We start from the raw sequence: 15,205 nt of genomic DNA on the forward strand, positions 1-15,205 counted from the left end.
CACGGTAAGAGATAGAGAAGCTTGTTTAAAAAACTCTGGAAGAACTCACATCTTGTCTGTCTCAACATCAAACCAGCCGCCATCTCCTATTAAACCCACTTTATTAACTTACCAGTCATATTGAATGTCTCAGCTTATCTGTCTCTGCCTCGTCATTTTAGCATCAGATAAGGCTGATAACAGTCTGTCAGGGTTGTCTATGTGTTTGAGCCTCAGTGTTTGGTACTCCTGCTCTCATCCTGAACATAAATTGGCTTGTGAGGGGCCATAAATGAACTTGCTTAGAACACTGAATTATTCAATGATTTGATTGGGCCAGGTTTTTCAAATTAGCTTAGAATATAAATGCTGCGATATGTAGCATCGGTTCATGCTATGTACTTGTCCCCATACATATAAACGGTGAATAAAATGAATTAATGAGTTGATAGCATTAGTAAGAAGAAAATTAGCGATGTTGATAACTGATTAATGTTTTTTTATCAAGCACAGATGCCAAAACATTCTCCATTTTCAGCTTCTCAAAAATAAGAATAAGCTGGTTTTCTCTGTTTTACTTCATTTTGAATGTAATATCATTGGGTTTTGGACAGTTTGTCAGACAAACCAAGCAATTTGAAGACGTCACATTGGTCTGTGATTGATGATGAAGTTTAACTGCAACAAATCTTTCCTGAGTACAAAACGCAATGCTGATTCTCACTGTCTCCTTCACTCTCTGATCTCGTCAGTTGACCCAGACAGCATGTTTTCTCAGGGCATTAATGATCTTTAAAAAACACAGGCATCAGCAAAGTTTGAAGGGTCGGGATGTTTCTGGAAACAAAAGTTTCTGTTGTTTTCGGGTGGAGGCGGAAATCTCACAGGTGAATATCTCGAAACATGTAAAACCATGACTAGCTATCGTATCATAAGGGGGTGAGTGAGAAAATATGTTTGTTTTTTTGTTTTTATTTTGTAATTTGGGTGAATTGACCCTTTTAAAGGAAAGTACTTATAGATTATAGTTTTGCAGAGAGCAGCCTTGTTTTCTGGCATTACCAAGTTATTTCAAAATGCGTGAGTGTGTTTCATGTTCTTATATCCCAGTGGGGACTTTAACCTGAATGCACACTAACCCATAGGGACTTGTGTCACCGTGGGGACAAAAATTTAGGTTTAGGGTTCAGGTTACAATTAGCTTACGGTTGGGGTAAGGGTTAACGTTAGGCATTTAGTTGTGATGGTTAAGGTTAGGGTAAAGGGCTAGGGAAAGCATTATGTCAATGACTGTCCCCCACAGGGAGAGTGAAACAAACGTGAGTTAGAGAATGATGGAGTGCTTTTCCTGACAAATGTTCCCAATGAGTCATTGCTAATGAAGAGAAGAAGACTCACTGAATGGAGTAAAAATTGCTGTTAATCACGTTGCCTATTCTTCATGTAAGAATTTGTTGAGTTCTGCTCTTACAAGAGGGCCCTTCATCACACAGATTATCTAAGATGTGATTTAGTTTTTTTCTGTTAGTTTAGAGCTAAAATGACCAGAAAAACGATGGGCTTCAGCAATAGTTACATCAACTTAATCCGTGCTGACCCTGGCGAGTTGATCTGCACAGAGTCGGCACTGTTACAGAGCCTGAGAGAGAAGGTCCTCCAGAGCGCTTGGCAGGGTCTGCCTGTACACTGATAAAGCAGCTTTCAGTGGGCACTAAATTAAGCACTCTGACACCCAGAGAGCTAAAAAACCGAGGGATGTGACTTTTTTATCCTTTTTCTGCTGAAATTATGCAAACCACACACACACTAGCATGCACAAATGCAATGAAGTATCGCACCTCCTCTACTTGCCAGTCATGTGTGGCAGTCTCCTGTCAGCAACACTGAGTCAGGTGGGAACTGAGAGAAAAGAGGGGAAAACAAGCAAAAACTGAATGAAAGAAGGGATGCAGACAGCACCTTTATTTTGCGGTTTTATGACCTCCTAAACGTCCTTGAAAGGTTTTAGGTGGAACCAAATTACAGTCCCTCCGGTGTTTGTGAATCAGAGGTGTTGACAGGCATGAGTACGGCCAACAAGGCTGCTCGACAGAGTCAGGGCGAAGGTATGTGGGGGCTTTCAGACGCACTGAAAGAAAAGTAGAGGGGAAAGATTTCCTTTCACACAAAAGCCAAGGAATGGTCTCGCACTGAGGGGAAGCCTTGTCCTGCTGGCGGGTTATTTAAGGTCTCCCTTGGGGGTCTGCCCTCAGTGCCCTCCCAAATGCTTGACAAAAGACCCTGAGTTTCCCCTGGTTAATAAGTGAATCTGCTGCCCTTGAATCAAGAGGTGGTGTTCACAAGAGAAATGCAGGTGCATGTGTTCCTTTAAAGGGTGACTCATCATGGCTGCTCACAGAGGGACATGCTGGGAAAAGAGCAGCCATTTATTCAAGGCCCCTATGTTGTGGTCATGGTGTATCTTAAAGCATCCGTTGTTTGCCAGCTTTCTATCGTATATTGAGGAACTGACAATCCTTTAAAGGATGAAAATAGATGTTTATGTGTGTAGGTGCCTCTTGGATTAGAGTATATAACTGCTGCTGACAGGAAGTTTGCCTGAACTACTTTGTCTGCATGGGTGTGACTAATGACCATTAGGGATAGAGTGAGTGTCAGGAAGTATTAGTGGTATGGTGAGAGTGAGACAGTGAGTGAATAGTTGGCCAGAGAGCTGCTGCAGACACCAAACAACAAGACTGACTGATGCACATTGAAAGAGATTCTGCAAAGACTGCCTTATTTATGGGTAACCTAAAGCTACCCTCAGGAGTTTCTGACCGCTAGCGTTTTTTAGGGTTGCATTTACACACGTATAGTATGAGTAAAACACAGGTAAAACTTTGTAAAACCATACTTTAGTAATGTTAGGTTGTTACTCAAGTAGTGGAGGCACTGTGGATGAACAGAACACGGATTTCGGATGGCAAAAATTACTTGCGGGCTGCAAAATCAGGCTGGACAAGCATGTGCAGGGTTGTAAGCATAAACTGTGGGAGCTAGCGTGGCTAGCAACAGGATTCCACAAGTTGAACATTTATTTTAGTATTATTTATTTTAGTTTTGTTTGAATTTGAAGAAGGATAAAGTTTATTTAAAAAGCACCAAAGTGATTTACATAAGACATAAAAAGGCATAAACACAATATAAAAAAGAAACACAGTATGAAGACACAAAAATACTTTTTAAAAAAAGTTAAACAAAAAGACATGGATGTTACAGTGTAGTTGTAGTGTAAACATGAATGAACACTCCCAAATTTTATTTGATAAAAGGCAGTGGCACACAAAAAAGTTTTAAGCCTTGATGTCAAAGATCAGAAAATTTGAGCTGACCACAAGTTTTCTGGGAGTTCTAAATATGTGGTGTATAAAAAATGGACGCTGCTTCTCTACGCTTAGTTTTGACGACTTTTTAGAGAGACCTGTAAAGGCACCATTGCAGAAGTCAAGCCTACTAAAGATAAAAGCATGAAGTGCTGAGACATAAATCATAAGTTCATAGTGGCCGATTTTGTCATTTGTCTTAAAGTGGATGTTAAAATTTAGGCCTGAGTCCATAATTACACCAAGATTTCTGGCTTGGTTTGTGGTCTTTAACATTACTGATTGAAGGTGAGCACTAACTTTTAATTGTTCTTCTTTGGCTCCAGAAACAATTAGCTGCAAATTGCACTCAGCCGTCTGTCACACTCTGTTCCCTCTGCTCAGTTAAATTCTTCCAACGTACATCAACACCCACCTCTACAAGCAGGTCATTCTCTTTGCTTCTTGCTTTGTCGATGCTCATTATAATGAATCTGTCAGCTTCCACTTTGAGTGAATTAGCATCTGAAGCCCCTCCACTTGCTCTCCCCACCTCTCTCCTCCTCTCCTGAGAACCACTGGTCAGGGGCCCCGAGAGAGGAGGAGGAGGGAAGAGAGAGGACGACGACAAGAAGAAAGAAATGTGAGCATGAGAGAAAAGAGGCAGAGAGGAAAGGAGAGGAAAACGCGCTCTGCTAGTTAAATCCAGTGACCTCTGTCTCGTAAAAAAGAAGCTACATAATAGTAATCAGCAGTATTTTCTAACCTAAAGGCAAAACTATTTGCATAGCTGCAACAACATGCAAGCACTTTGTAAACTTTGTGTTTGGATGAGTGTGATGAAAATAAAGTTTATTATTAATTGTCTTTAACCGCTTAATCCTATTAGGGTCATGGGGAGCAGGTGCTCATCCAAGCATGCCGAGCATTAGCCTGAAGGCAGGGAAACGAGTCTGCAGTCCATCAGCAGGACTAACAGATAAACAGACCATCTCTGCCTGCTCTCATTCATACCTGCAGACCATTTAGCATCTCTGATCCATTTGAGGAAACCCATGTAAGCAAGCACAGAACATGTGTTCTTTGTCAGGTGTAAAGTTTATAATTCATATAGATTGCACTGGTAGGCAGGAGTATGTTACTTCCTGCTTAAATGCAGCACTGAAAGACTGCAAAACCCACATAAATCAACGTGATGCTAAATCTGTTATAGAGACATTATAAACAGCACTTAGGAACAGCTCTTATGTAGGTTCAGCCTGAACTTACTGTTGCTTTCAAACTTGTTGTTCAGTTCATTTGTTCATTTAAACAAAAATAAAAAATGGTTGTTTTAGGTTTGGTCCTCTTTCATGTTCGTACTGGCTTGTAACAAACGAACCAATAGGTGTAAAAGACAAATGGACTGACACATCATTTATTGATTAATTGACAGGTTTCGTGAATGTCATCCTGCATTGCATGGACCAAATCAAATTCTAGTGACTTAACTGCTCATGTGTTGATTTTTCTTCTCTGATGTCACGAAGAGCGCACAAAGAAATAACTGATTCTGAGCGTTGTTAGTCGAGACTGCAGCCAGACCTCAAATGTCAAGAATGACGAACAGGAAGAAACAGGACTAAAATGAGGCGTCGCCGTGTACTTTAATAGTACGGTTACTGTGTGGTTTCTACATTTCACTCACTTTATAATGAGCAACTGCTAAAATACAAGGACTAGGACACAAGCACAACACACCACCGTTTTAACTCCTTTTCACTTTCTGATAGGTCAGGGAAAATCCTATAGACAGTACTTTGCTTATACAGACTGCTTGTAAGCCCCCTTCCTTGACACTTCCTAGTTCACGATCAGCAGATGGATTTAATAGTTTAGCTTTTGAATTTGTGCTGAAATCATATCAACTATCACAAAATCCTTTGGTTTGTCCGCTTTGCATTAACATTACAAAGGCCGAGACCGACAACCATCTTTTCAGAGGTCCGGCTGTTTGGTGTAAAAGCTTTTCAATCAAAGTCCGGTGCGGATCAATCCAAAAAAACTGAATCAAATGAGAAAACACACCTGAGTTTGTTTAAACCAAACAGGTTTGGTGTTACAGCACCCTTAGTATCCTGAGTTGTTTATTGTCGAATGGAACAAAATGATACAAACCAGCCAAGTGTTTTTTTATTTCCACCTCTAGAAGGAAGAAGGTCTTGAGGACAGAACATGTTTGATGCCTTTTTCTTCCTTTTTCTGACTCATTTCAATTCAGTTTCTTATAATGACGCAGCAGATTTCAGCAGTCTGGCTCAGGCCCGGTTTATCAAGTCAGTGTTTACATTAACACAGTACCATTTTTCACCTGTCACCAGTGTCTCATTTCAGACTCAGGGATAGGGATGACTGTGGCCCACTGGTCTGTGTGATGGGTGCTGAGTCATTCCTAATGTGCATCTGTTTTAGGCAGTGAGATTTCTCCCCGGAGCAATGAGAAAAGTCCACAGAGACAGTGAGTTATAAGGGAGTGGCACAAGATTAATGGCTTGAATAGTCCCCGCTTCTGTGATTTGACTATTGCCTCTAATGAAAGTAAAAATATTATTCTCCCATGTAATTATCTTGCTTTTGCAATACACTGCAATAAAGTATATTTATGATGACCTACTGTAAATTTAATGACATGACTTTGCTTTGGACCATGCTACACTGATGTTTTCTTTTGTTACTCACACGTTGTTTTCCTGTCTCCCCAGGGGTCTCTTACTCAGTCGTGCAGGGGCAGGCAGGAGACGAGGATGCGGCAGTGGACGTGAAGCTGTACAGTCACCGGTGGAGGAGATGGCTTCCCCCAAAACCTCGTAACATGGACAGTAACAGGGCCAGTCAGGAGCAGGACCAGGAACCTGAGCAGGTGGAGCCCGAGGGCCTCCCAGGCCTGCTGTCTGCAGAGGACACAGACAACAGCTCCCAGATAGAGGTGGGTGCTGATTCACACCAAGGCTGTACAACAGAGATAACCGTATGATGTCATTTTATGTTTTCAAAATCAGAGCTGTCACTTATGGAGGTGAGATAGTGTAACAGTTCTAGGTGTCAGAATTGATTGCTACTCTGCTGTACACAAATATTAAACTGGTACTCCACTGATTTTACACATAAAGACCAGTTTACTCATCATGAATGCAACATGTGAAAACAGTTATATAATGTCTTCTGTAGCTCTGGGCGAGCTTTCTAAAGTCTGGGAAAGTAATGATGTCATGAGGGTTGTCTTTGCTTGTGTTTGGAGGCTAGAGATTTATGTGGGTTTTGCAAGTCGAATCTTTCCCATTGCTACCATCCATCCCATATGATGTGACTTTTAAAGGCCCTGCACAGATGTTTAGACTCATCCTGGCTGATTAGACCTCTCCTCAGGTTAAAGATGGGCAGAGATATGTTGCTGGGAATTACAGGAGGTCACCAGACTCCTTAAATGTGTCATTTGTCCCACCCTGGTAGGTGCACCAAAGCTAAAAAGAGAGTGAGGAAGATGTCAATCAAACAGTCCGTACAAACTCCTGAAAAGAGCTCTAATGATCCAGTAATCGGCTGTGTGGGTGTACCATGGGTGCACCGGGGCATTTAAAGTATTTGTTGTAATTTGTGTTCCACTGAAAGTCCTGCTGTGGTAAATCAAGTTTTCATGTTCAGTTGTTTCTCATTTAGTGATTCTTTAGGTTATGATAAACAAAGTCATGCGACAGGAATTACAGTAATAGAGGAATATGAATACAAAGTGCACTGAGAAAAGTGAAAGGTTTGATGTTATTCAATGTATCAATAATATCGTTATATTTTATACTATGCTATATTTTGATTTGCAAAGTGGAATAAAAAATGGTTTCCTGGAACTGATGCAAATGATTGCATCAGTTAGTTAACAGAATCAATGTTTGGCATCATCATCTTCCCACTGAATGAATTCAGACCAGCTTTTATTGTGACTCAGTTCAGCTCCAGTAGAACAAAGCGGCTCACACAGTAAACCTTCCTGTCTAGTAAAGAAGCCAACTAATATAAAAAGAATGAATCGATAAAGTCCTCTGTTGAGCTGCACCTAAAAATACTCTTTGGTTGCTTCCCTGGAGCAATTATAAATCTCCCCAGAAGAGCGGATGTTTGGTAATGAAAAAGAAGAAAAGGAGGGGCCTTTGAGGATTAATATTTTATATCAAATTAAGTTTAGCCCTCAGGTGTTCATCTACCTTCTGCGTGGGACTGGATCCTCTTAAATTTGACCTCAGAAGAGACCAGAACAGGAAATTAACCCGGCCACCCACAGTTCCAAGGGGCTGATGGAGCTGCTGGAGATTAATAGCCGGGTTTGACTTGTGTTTGTGTCTATTTAAATGAAAGGCATCACCCGTGTCCCCTTGTTATGGCGCCTTGGCCGGCGTACAGCATCGAGGCGTTCAGTCATAATGATGGCGGCCGCCTGGGCTTAGACAGCTCGTTAAGTTTTCCTGTGGCTTCTAATCATCTCAGGTTCACAGCCCCGCGTCTCTCAGCGAGGAGGGAGGGAGCTTTGATCGTCAGCTGTAAACACACACACACACATACTCGTACACGCACACACAACACTTCAAACTTCATGTCACGTCCACACATGCCATCATACACGCACCGTTAACTTCACGCGCGCACACACACACACACACACACACACACTCACACAAACATGTCCTCCCTCACTGTTGTCGCTCTCTGAGGCTCATTTGTTGTTGCAGAATGGAAAAGCAGTCCGCAGCACAAACACCCTGCCATTCCTCCTGTCATTACTCAACAAACACACACACACACACACACACACACACACACACACACACACACACACACACACACACACACACACACACACACACACACACAGACACATTGCCTCACCTGCCACCGACACTTTGTTGACATGAGAAAAGCCTTCATATATTCAGAGGGCAGAAACAGTAGAAAAGCTGAAATCTTCCACCCAGCAGTGAGCTTAATAGATTAAAGACTTGTCTCTTCTGCTTTGAAGGAGCTTTTACTGAGGAAAGAAGAAGACAGAGGAGGAACTGTGTCCACTTAAAGAAAAAATATACCCCCACTTTCACAAAGCCGTATATCATTGTATTTTCATCTTATGTTTTCTCTATTTCAGCTGTTGTTAGGCTGTGGTGCGTAGTCTGTTGAAGTTAATTCCTGTATAGAAACATGCTTCTCTGACTCTCTTACGATTGATTTGCTTTTATTTGACTGATGACTTTTGCCGAAAAATAGAGTTCAAAAATAAGCGGTTACTCTTTTGAGAGGCTGACAACAAAAACTCATGTTAATTAATGATGTTTAAGATAATTTTGTTTAATTGCAGCTGCACCAAAAATGTCTTAAAGGAATTGTTTGACATTTTGCTAGATACACAAAAGATGAGAAGATCGATACCACTCTCATATTTGTCCGTTCAATATGAAGCTGCAGCCTGTTAGATTAGCTTAGCATAAAGACTGGAAACAGGGGAAACAGCTAGCCTTGATCATCTCATCATCTCTACAAAAACTCCAAGAACTGCACCCGGCCAAGAAATAGTCCATCTTTTAACCCCCTTTAAAACCACAACAAACATTTTGGATTTTTTTTAAACAAACGAGATATAACGTGTTAATTAGTGAGCTTTAGAGGTACTGGTAGATGGATTCTGTTACCTTTGGACTGAGCCAGGCTAGCTGTTTCCCCCTGTTTCTAGTCTTTATGCTAAGCTAAGCTAACTGACTGCTGTTTCACATTTATGCTACAAACATAAGAGTGGTATCAATCTTCTCATCTAACTCTCACGAAGAAAGTAAATAAGCATATTTCCCAAAATGTTGAACTGTTCCTTCAAAGTCACACAACGTATGTTTGGCCAATCATCTGTTAGAATAAGAAAAACACAAGAGATGTAATCCCAAATAGCATGTTTTTTTAAACAATGCTAAGTTGTTTTAAGGTGGATTGGTTATAACAGGTTGAATAACTGTTAATTCCAAATAGTTTTCCATAAATCATGTTTCCACTTTTATAGAACTGAAGAAATCTCTCCTTCTTTGTCTTTGCTTTGAGATCAGTCTGTTTTTGGGTTAACTGGTGCCATAACATGCAGGTTTATAATAGTGGCCTTAACAGCAGACTGTGTGACGCCCTGAATGACTGTGACTCACTGTATCAGCTCTCATGATGATTAACCCAGATTAAACAGCCTCTCGGCTAAAGGTGTCCTCAAGTCACTGTAAGGTAGAGTAAGCCAAGGCTGGAACAAACTGTGGGAAAGAGTCGGTATCACTGAATTAAAGCCAAGTCACACTGTTTATTTTATTTATATATAAAGGCAAACTTTGTGCTAGTCCAGTCATGCTGTCAGTAGTGGCTGTTAAGTGTTGTGTTTTCATTTCGTTATCTTCCAAAGTACTGATTCAGAGCAGTTTTTCCTGCCTTGTCTTGGATTATGGTCCCAGACATTTTATAACCTCAGCTGTTAGGTTTTCATATAAATTGACAGTATGTGTGGCATAATTTAATGTTTATACTTTTTTAATATAAAACACATATTACTCTGGGTGAGTGTTTCAAATACATTTGGCTAACTGTTTGGTCAATTCCAATTTTTCACCTAGGCCTTAGTTTGAAACCAAAACATTTGGTAGATACTGATAGTGATGATCACTGGACCCAGAACAAGCTAAAGAAAATTAAAAAAACATGTCCTTATTTGGTGGAGTGTCATGTTCTGACTCCCAAATGTGAATAAATATTGAAAAACTATTGTGTTTTCTTAATTTGATGGAAATAAAACCACTTTACCGTCAGTGTAAATTAATTGGCTTGATCATTGTGAACATTTTAAGCTATTCCCCAGAGTGTCATCTCTGCTACAGTAAGTGTTCTTTTTATACAGGTTTTTACAATTGGGTGAACTGTTCTTCTACTCTATTGGACTACAATATATCAGTGTATCATACACTGCTTCAAAAAACACAATCTCCTCATTCATTTCAATGAGAACACTGTATTGGCACAGCTGAGGTTCAGATGCAAAGGCTCTAAACGCACTGCATTTGCCACTCAGTTACATGCAAGTGCACATTCCTTGTATATTACCTTGCAACGTAAATGTTTATCTTGTGATTGTTGGATAAAATGACTATGATAACTTTGCAGAGTGGAAAATCATGTCGCATACAGTAGCGTTTTAAACCGCTGTGGCATCTAATGAACCCTAAAAACTCATGCTTGTATCACTCAAACTGGACTTCTTGGATTATATTGTACCTTTTCACCAGCAGTGACACTTGGGTTTTTTAAAGAAGTGCTATTTTTGGTCTCAACATGCGCTCAGTCCAAGAAATCTCCTTAAATCCTTGTCTGCATACCAGGCGAGCCAACACGGGGTCCTAACCTCAAGTGTGAGAAACTACTTTAGAGGTTGCTTACAGCTGTCAGGTGGCACCATTTTAAGTCCTCTCTTTATTAGGAGCGTAAACAAGCCACACACACACACACACACACACACATATGGCAGCCTCTTGGATGGTAAATTGTACAGACTGCTCCTTTTTCAAATCCTGTATAATATTGCAACACTACAAGTGAAGCCAAGAGAGACACATAACTCCTCATGTTCCCTCTGAAATAATGTGTACATTTGGTCTCATTTTCACACCTGGCTGTTCATATCTACAGTGAAGAACAGCCCGTCCTGATAATTTAAACACTGTCAGACATGTCAGGTTGCCAATAAAAGCACACGGTGTATTGGTGTTTGGGGGGTCCCTCCATCGCTGCTGGTGTTGTTTGTATAGCTTGGTTTATCGGTGAAGACTTGTTATTGGATGTCTGGGCCTCTACAGCTCAGGAGGCTCTTTGGGGGTTACATGCTTCACTACGTTCACTGTTTATTTGTGTGTTTCTTAAGGGAGAGAATTCACACAGCGAGGCAGCAAGCAGCTTGCTAATTTTAATTTCTTCACTTGATTCCCAGTGCTGCTCTTACCCTTACCACGCTCCATATTCAGAACCTGCAGTGAATACAAATTAAGTCCCCCCCCTTTGTTTGTTTTGTGTCTCAGTTTGTCAAGTTTGTTAAAAGATCCCCAGAGGATAATTTGTTTGGAAAGAGATGTTTACTGTCTTTATGTTGCTCAGTGTTTAAACTCTGTGATGCTATACCATCTCAGGCAGCTGCTCTCTAGATGAACCTGTAGCTGTTTAAATTTCAGTGTGTGTCCAGTCTGCTTCAGTCTTTAACTGTCTGACCAAGCATCATCTTCTAGTGTTAGAGTCGTAGCCTTTTTCTCAGTGGGTCAGCCAACATGTAGGTTTGCAGTCATTTCTGCAGATGTGCAAAGACAGTAAAGGTAGTGAGTTTGTGAATACATTGTGTAGTGAACTCTGTGTACCTCCACGTCCCTGAACATCACTTTAAAATGCAACCACGTTCTGTCTAAAATCCAATTCATGAGATCTACAAAGACCAGAAGAAGACTTAAATTATATATCAGGTGCCTGGATTCATGTCAGACCACTTATTTACTTTATTCTCTTCATATTTTCATTGTTTATGTTTCCAGTTGAAAAAGTCTACTGGTTTGATTTCATACACATTTCAAGAGTTATCCACCATTTTTGGAGCATTTTAAATGCCAGTCAGTAACAGTAAAAAAAAGGAAAAGGTGTTGTTCTTCAGATAGTAGAGGTCTTTACAGGTCCTCTGGGTTCTGAGGAACTTTACCCGTGACCCAAGTCAGACTGGGTCCAAACTATACTCAGGTCAGTAATAAACAATAAACATATGGTTAAAGTTATGGAAGGATCATGGTCATGCTTTAAAAACACGACGTAGACTGTCGGTTGGAAACAAACAGCATTAAATTATTAAATTAACTTCCGGTGTTTTATTGACTATTCCATCCACCCTGATTCATTGACACTTAAATATTTTGGAGTCTATTTCATAGATATTAAATAGATTATTTTAAAATTATTTTGTTACAGAATGTTTTATTGTTGGGATATGAGATGGAAATAGGACTTTCAATTATTTCTATAAATCAGTCTGTTAAGCATATAAACAAATTATTTTTGGAACTAGTCTGTAAGACTACATTAGTTCTTAGGACATTATTATTATATTGCATGGCTGCTTGTTTATTGATCATGCTGCTGCCTGTGTCTCTCTTTATTTGGGTCTGTTCGGGTCATCCACATTTTGAATCGGGTGTTATCCTCGGTTCCCTTTGGATCAGTTTTCTCTTTTTTTGAAAAATGTATGGCTGTCGATTTTTGGTATGTTTAACACAGGTCTGTTTTGGATCGGGGTCCAAAAGTTTGGACCCGTGAAGACTTCTAAAGTATCCATACTGCTATTAAAAGGAATGAGAAGTTGGCTGGTGCACAGACCAGTATGTAGTCTCACATTGTTGAGTTTCAACACACACACACACCACCAATACCATCAAGCTGCTACAACTGGCCGGAGATGCAGCAGAGCGATGAATAATGGATCACAGGCATTATCAGCTGATGAAGAGCTGCACACATGAGCGATGGTGTCCTTTCAATGCTTTTTCAAACAGGCCGCAGTCTGATTTAACTGTATATGGCTGACATGCAGCTTAATCCCAACATATTGGAATATTTATTCAAAGCTCAAGTGCTCCTTCTGCATACATGAAATTATATTTTCTCAGGAGCAGAGACATGGTTGCAGTTTTATTTTTATTTGTATTTATACCTCTTCAGTAGCAGCTTTAAGATACATTTCAAAACATCTGTAGTGGAATCGTGCTACCGTGAGTTCCCTAGGCTCTGAGACACACGCTGAGACCACGCATGCAGGCAATATTCTTTATTGGTTTCTTTTCTCAAAACACAATCTTTTCCTCCAGCATCAGCCGTTCCTCCGACCGTGCCTCGGCTTCTTCCTCTTTGAATCCTGTGCACAGAAAAACCAGCCTCCCTGGCTGGCTGTCGTGGCTCGGCTCTCTCAGGTCCAGCATGCTACTGTATTTAGGGAGAGCATAACTAATTAAGTTTCAGCTGTGCCAATTACCTCTCCCTGATGCTGCTCACCTGAGCCACTCCACCACCTCTCCCTCTGCAGCTGACAGCTAACCATACCCACCTCCACAACATCTTATTTTCTTTAAGTAAAACACCCAGAATAATCTCATGAAGGTGAAGCGATTGATACCTTTACTCAGGGTCTCCCCTGCGTTAAGGAGCCATTCAGAAGTGAAAACATGTTGGCACAAGATATTCAGGTCTCAGTATAATGCAATATTGATGTGGTGGGCAGCTCGAGTAAATGCCTCAGACAGAGATGGAAGTGAATCTGGGATGGGTTTCGCACAATGAATTAATCTTTTCTACAGTTTGTTTTTGTTCTTAGAGCCACAAAATGGTTCATTATCAGCACCAATTTTTGTTTTCTATCTCTATGTAGTTGAGTATTTCAGTTTATGATGTATGACAAATACGGCTCTGTGTTCGCCTGATAATCAGACTGAATCACCATTTTGTTACATGTAATTTGTTCAGCCACACGGAAGCTGATTTCTTGTTTGGGTCTGGGGGTTATTTTGTTTTGTTTTGATCTAACCAGTCAGTACTGAGTAGGCTTGCGGCCCACCTGTCCTCGTCGACAGTGCTAATAAATTATGGTCAAAACAGAGCCAGTGCAGTAGCAGTAGCAAATTTCACACCATGTTTGTATTTTCACACATCAGTAAACAGTACCACGCTTCACTTTTGGTGGCACATTGTGGCACAACTTCGCAGTACCTTCCTCCCACAACCTTCCACCAAAACTCTCTATATAATTGTGTATTTTTGTGTGTGTGAGACTGTTTCTCTGTTTGCTGTGGTCTTGAAAAGCCCTCACAGCTTCATGTCCACCTACACGCAGCTGGACGATGGCACACTGCCCACCTTCCCCCTTCACGGAAGAACCTCCAGCTGGCCTCTGTCACCTCCTAAGGAGCCTCTATGTCCCTCGATCCTTCTCCACAAGACCAAAAACGTCTTGTGCTGATTAGGAGGAAGCTTTACAGCCTTGCATTTGTGTCTACTCTCTTTTACAAGTGCCCTTGTTTTCTATTCTGAAAGTAATGTGCTGACTAAGGCTGCCTGGAGGGGCCTTTTTCCCTGACACGATTTGTCTGCACTTTAAGCTGTAATAAAAGGCTTCTAGCAATGTTTGTTTAAATCTGCAAATTAATCAAAAGTAACACCAGCTACATGGTTGAACTCCATTTGGAATTTTGATATTTATCAATCCCACAGAGGCTTTGCTAAGCCTGAAACATTATCTCTCTGTCTCATATTCCAGGTATTAGATTATAACTCTCTGAGGGAAATATGAATCCTTGAAGCAAAACGAACCGAACAGGGAAGGATTGTGCTTTAATTAATGTTTGTCTCATGGCCTTTTGACAACTAAAGCGCAGTAGCTCAGCATAATACCACCCATATATCGACGTATCCACAGAGCTGCGTGTGTTCCTATTAGTGAGATCACAGTCAGACTATAGTGTACACTTCCCTGACTCCCCATCCGGCAAAACATTAACTTTAACAATGTTTTAGATAAAAGGCCCAGCTGTAAGGTATCTCATTAGACCCACAGGGAAAGAGACAAGCAATAGGAAGCACACAACACGAGCACTCTTCCTAATTTCATACAGGAAACAATAAAAGCAGACAGGCCGCTCCCACATGGCTTATAAAAGTCCATGAATGTTTCTGTTATAAAAGGCAATCCTGACTTAGCAGTCTGGTGCAGGGCTTTTTAAGAGTGGAAGAAGTCGATTGGCTTGTTTTTTTGTTTGTTTTTTGATTAGTAC

The 15,205-nt window shown here is 40.7% G+C and overlaps 1 protein-coding gene across 2 annotated transcripts in view; it reads left to right on the plus strand.

Annotated features, from left to right (window-relative positions):
* The window catches only part of plxdc2b (plexin domain containing 2b), a 99,528-nt gene that overhangs the window by 32,429 nt on the left and 51,894 nt on the right, over positions 1-15,205 (plus strand). Inside the window, exons 1-2 of one of the 2 annotated variants that reach the window (XM_044175816.1) lie at positions 5,784-5,820; positions 6,065-6,288. In XM_044175816.1, coding sequence (XP_044031751.1) covers positions 5,799-5,820; positions 6,065-6,288 — 246 coding nt within the window. In that variant the 5' untranslated portion in view covers positions 5,784-5,798. Of the gene's footprint in view, positions 1-5,783; positions 5,821-6,064; positions 6,289-15,205 lie in introns of those variants that run through there. The other variant, XM_044175815.1, reaches the window with a different exon arrangement.

Source organism: Siniperca chuatsi, linkage group LG19, assembly GCF_020085105.1.
Source record: "Siniperca chuatsi isolate FFG_IHB_CAS linkage group LG19, ASM2008510v1, whole genome shotgun sequence".
Taxonomy (NCBI): Eukaryota; Metazoa; Chordata; class Actinopteri; order Centrarchiformes; family Sinipercidae; genus Siniperca; species Siniperca chuatsi.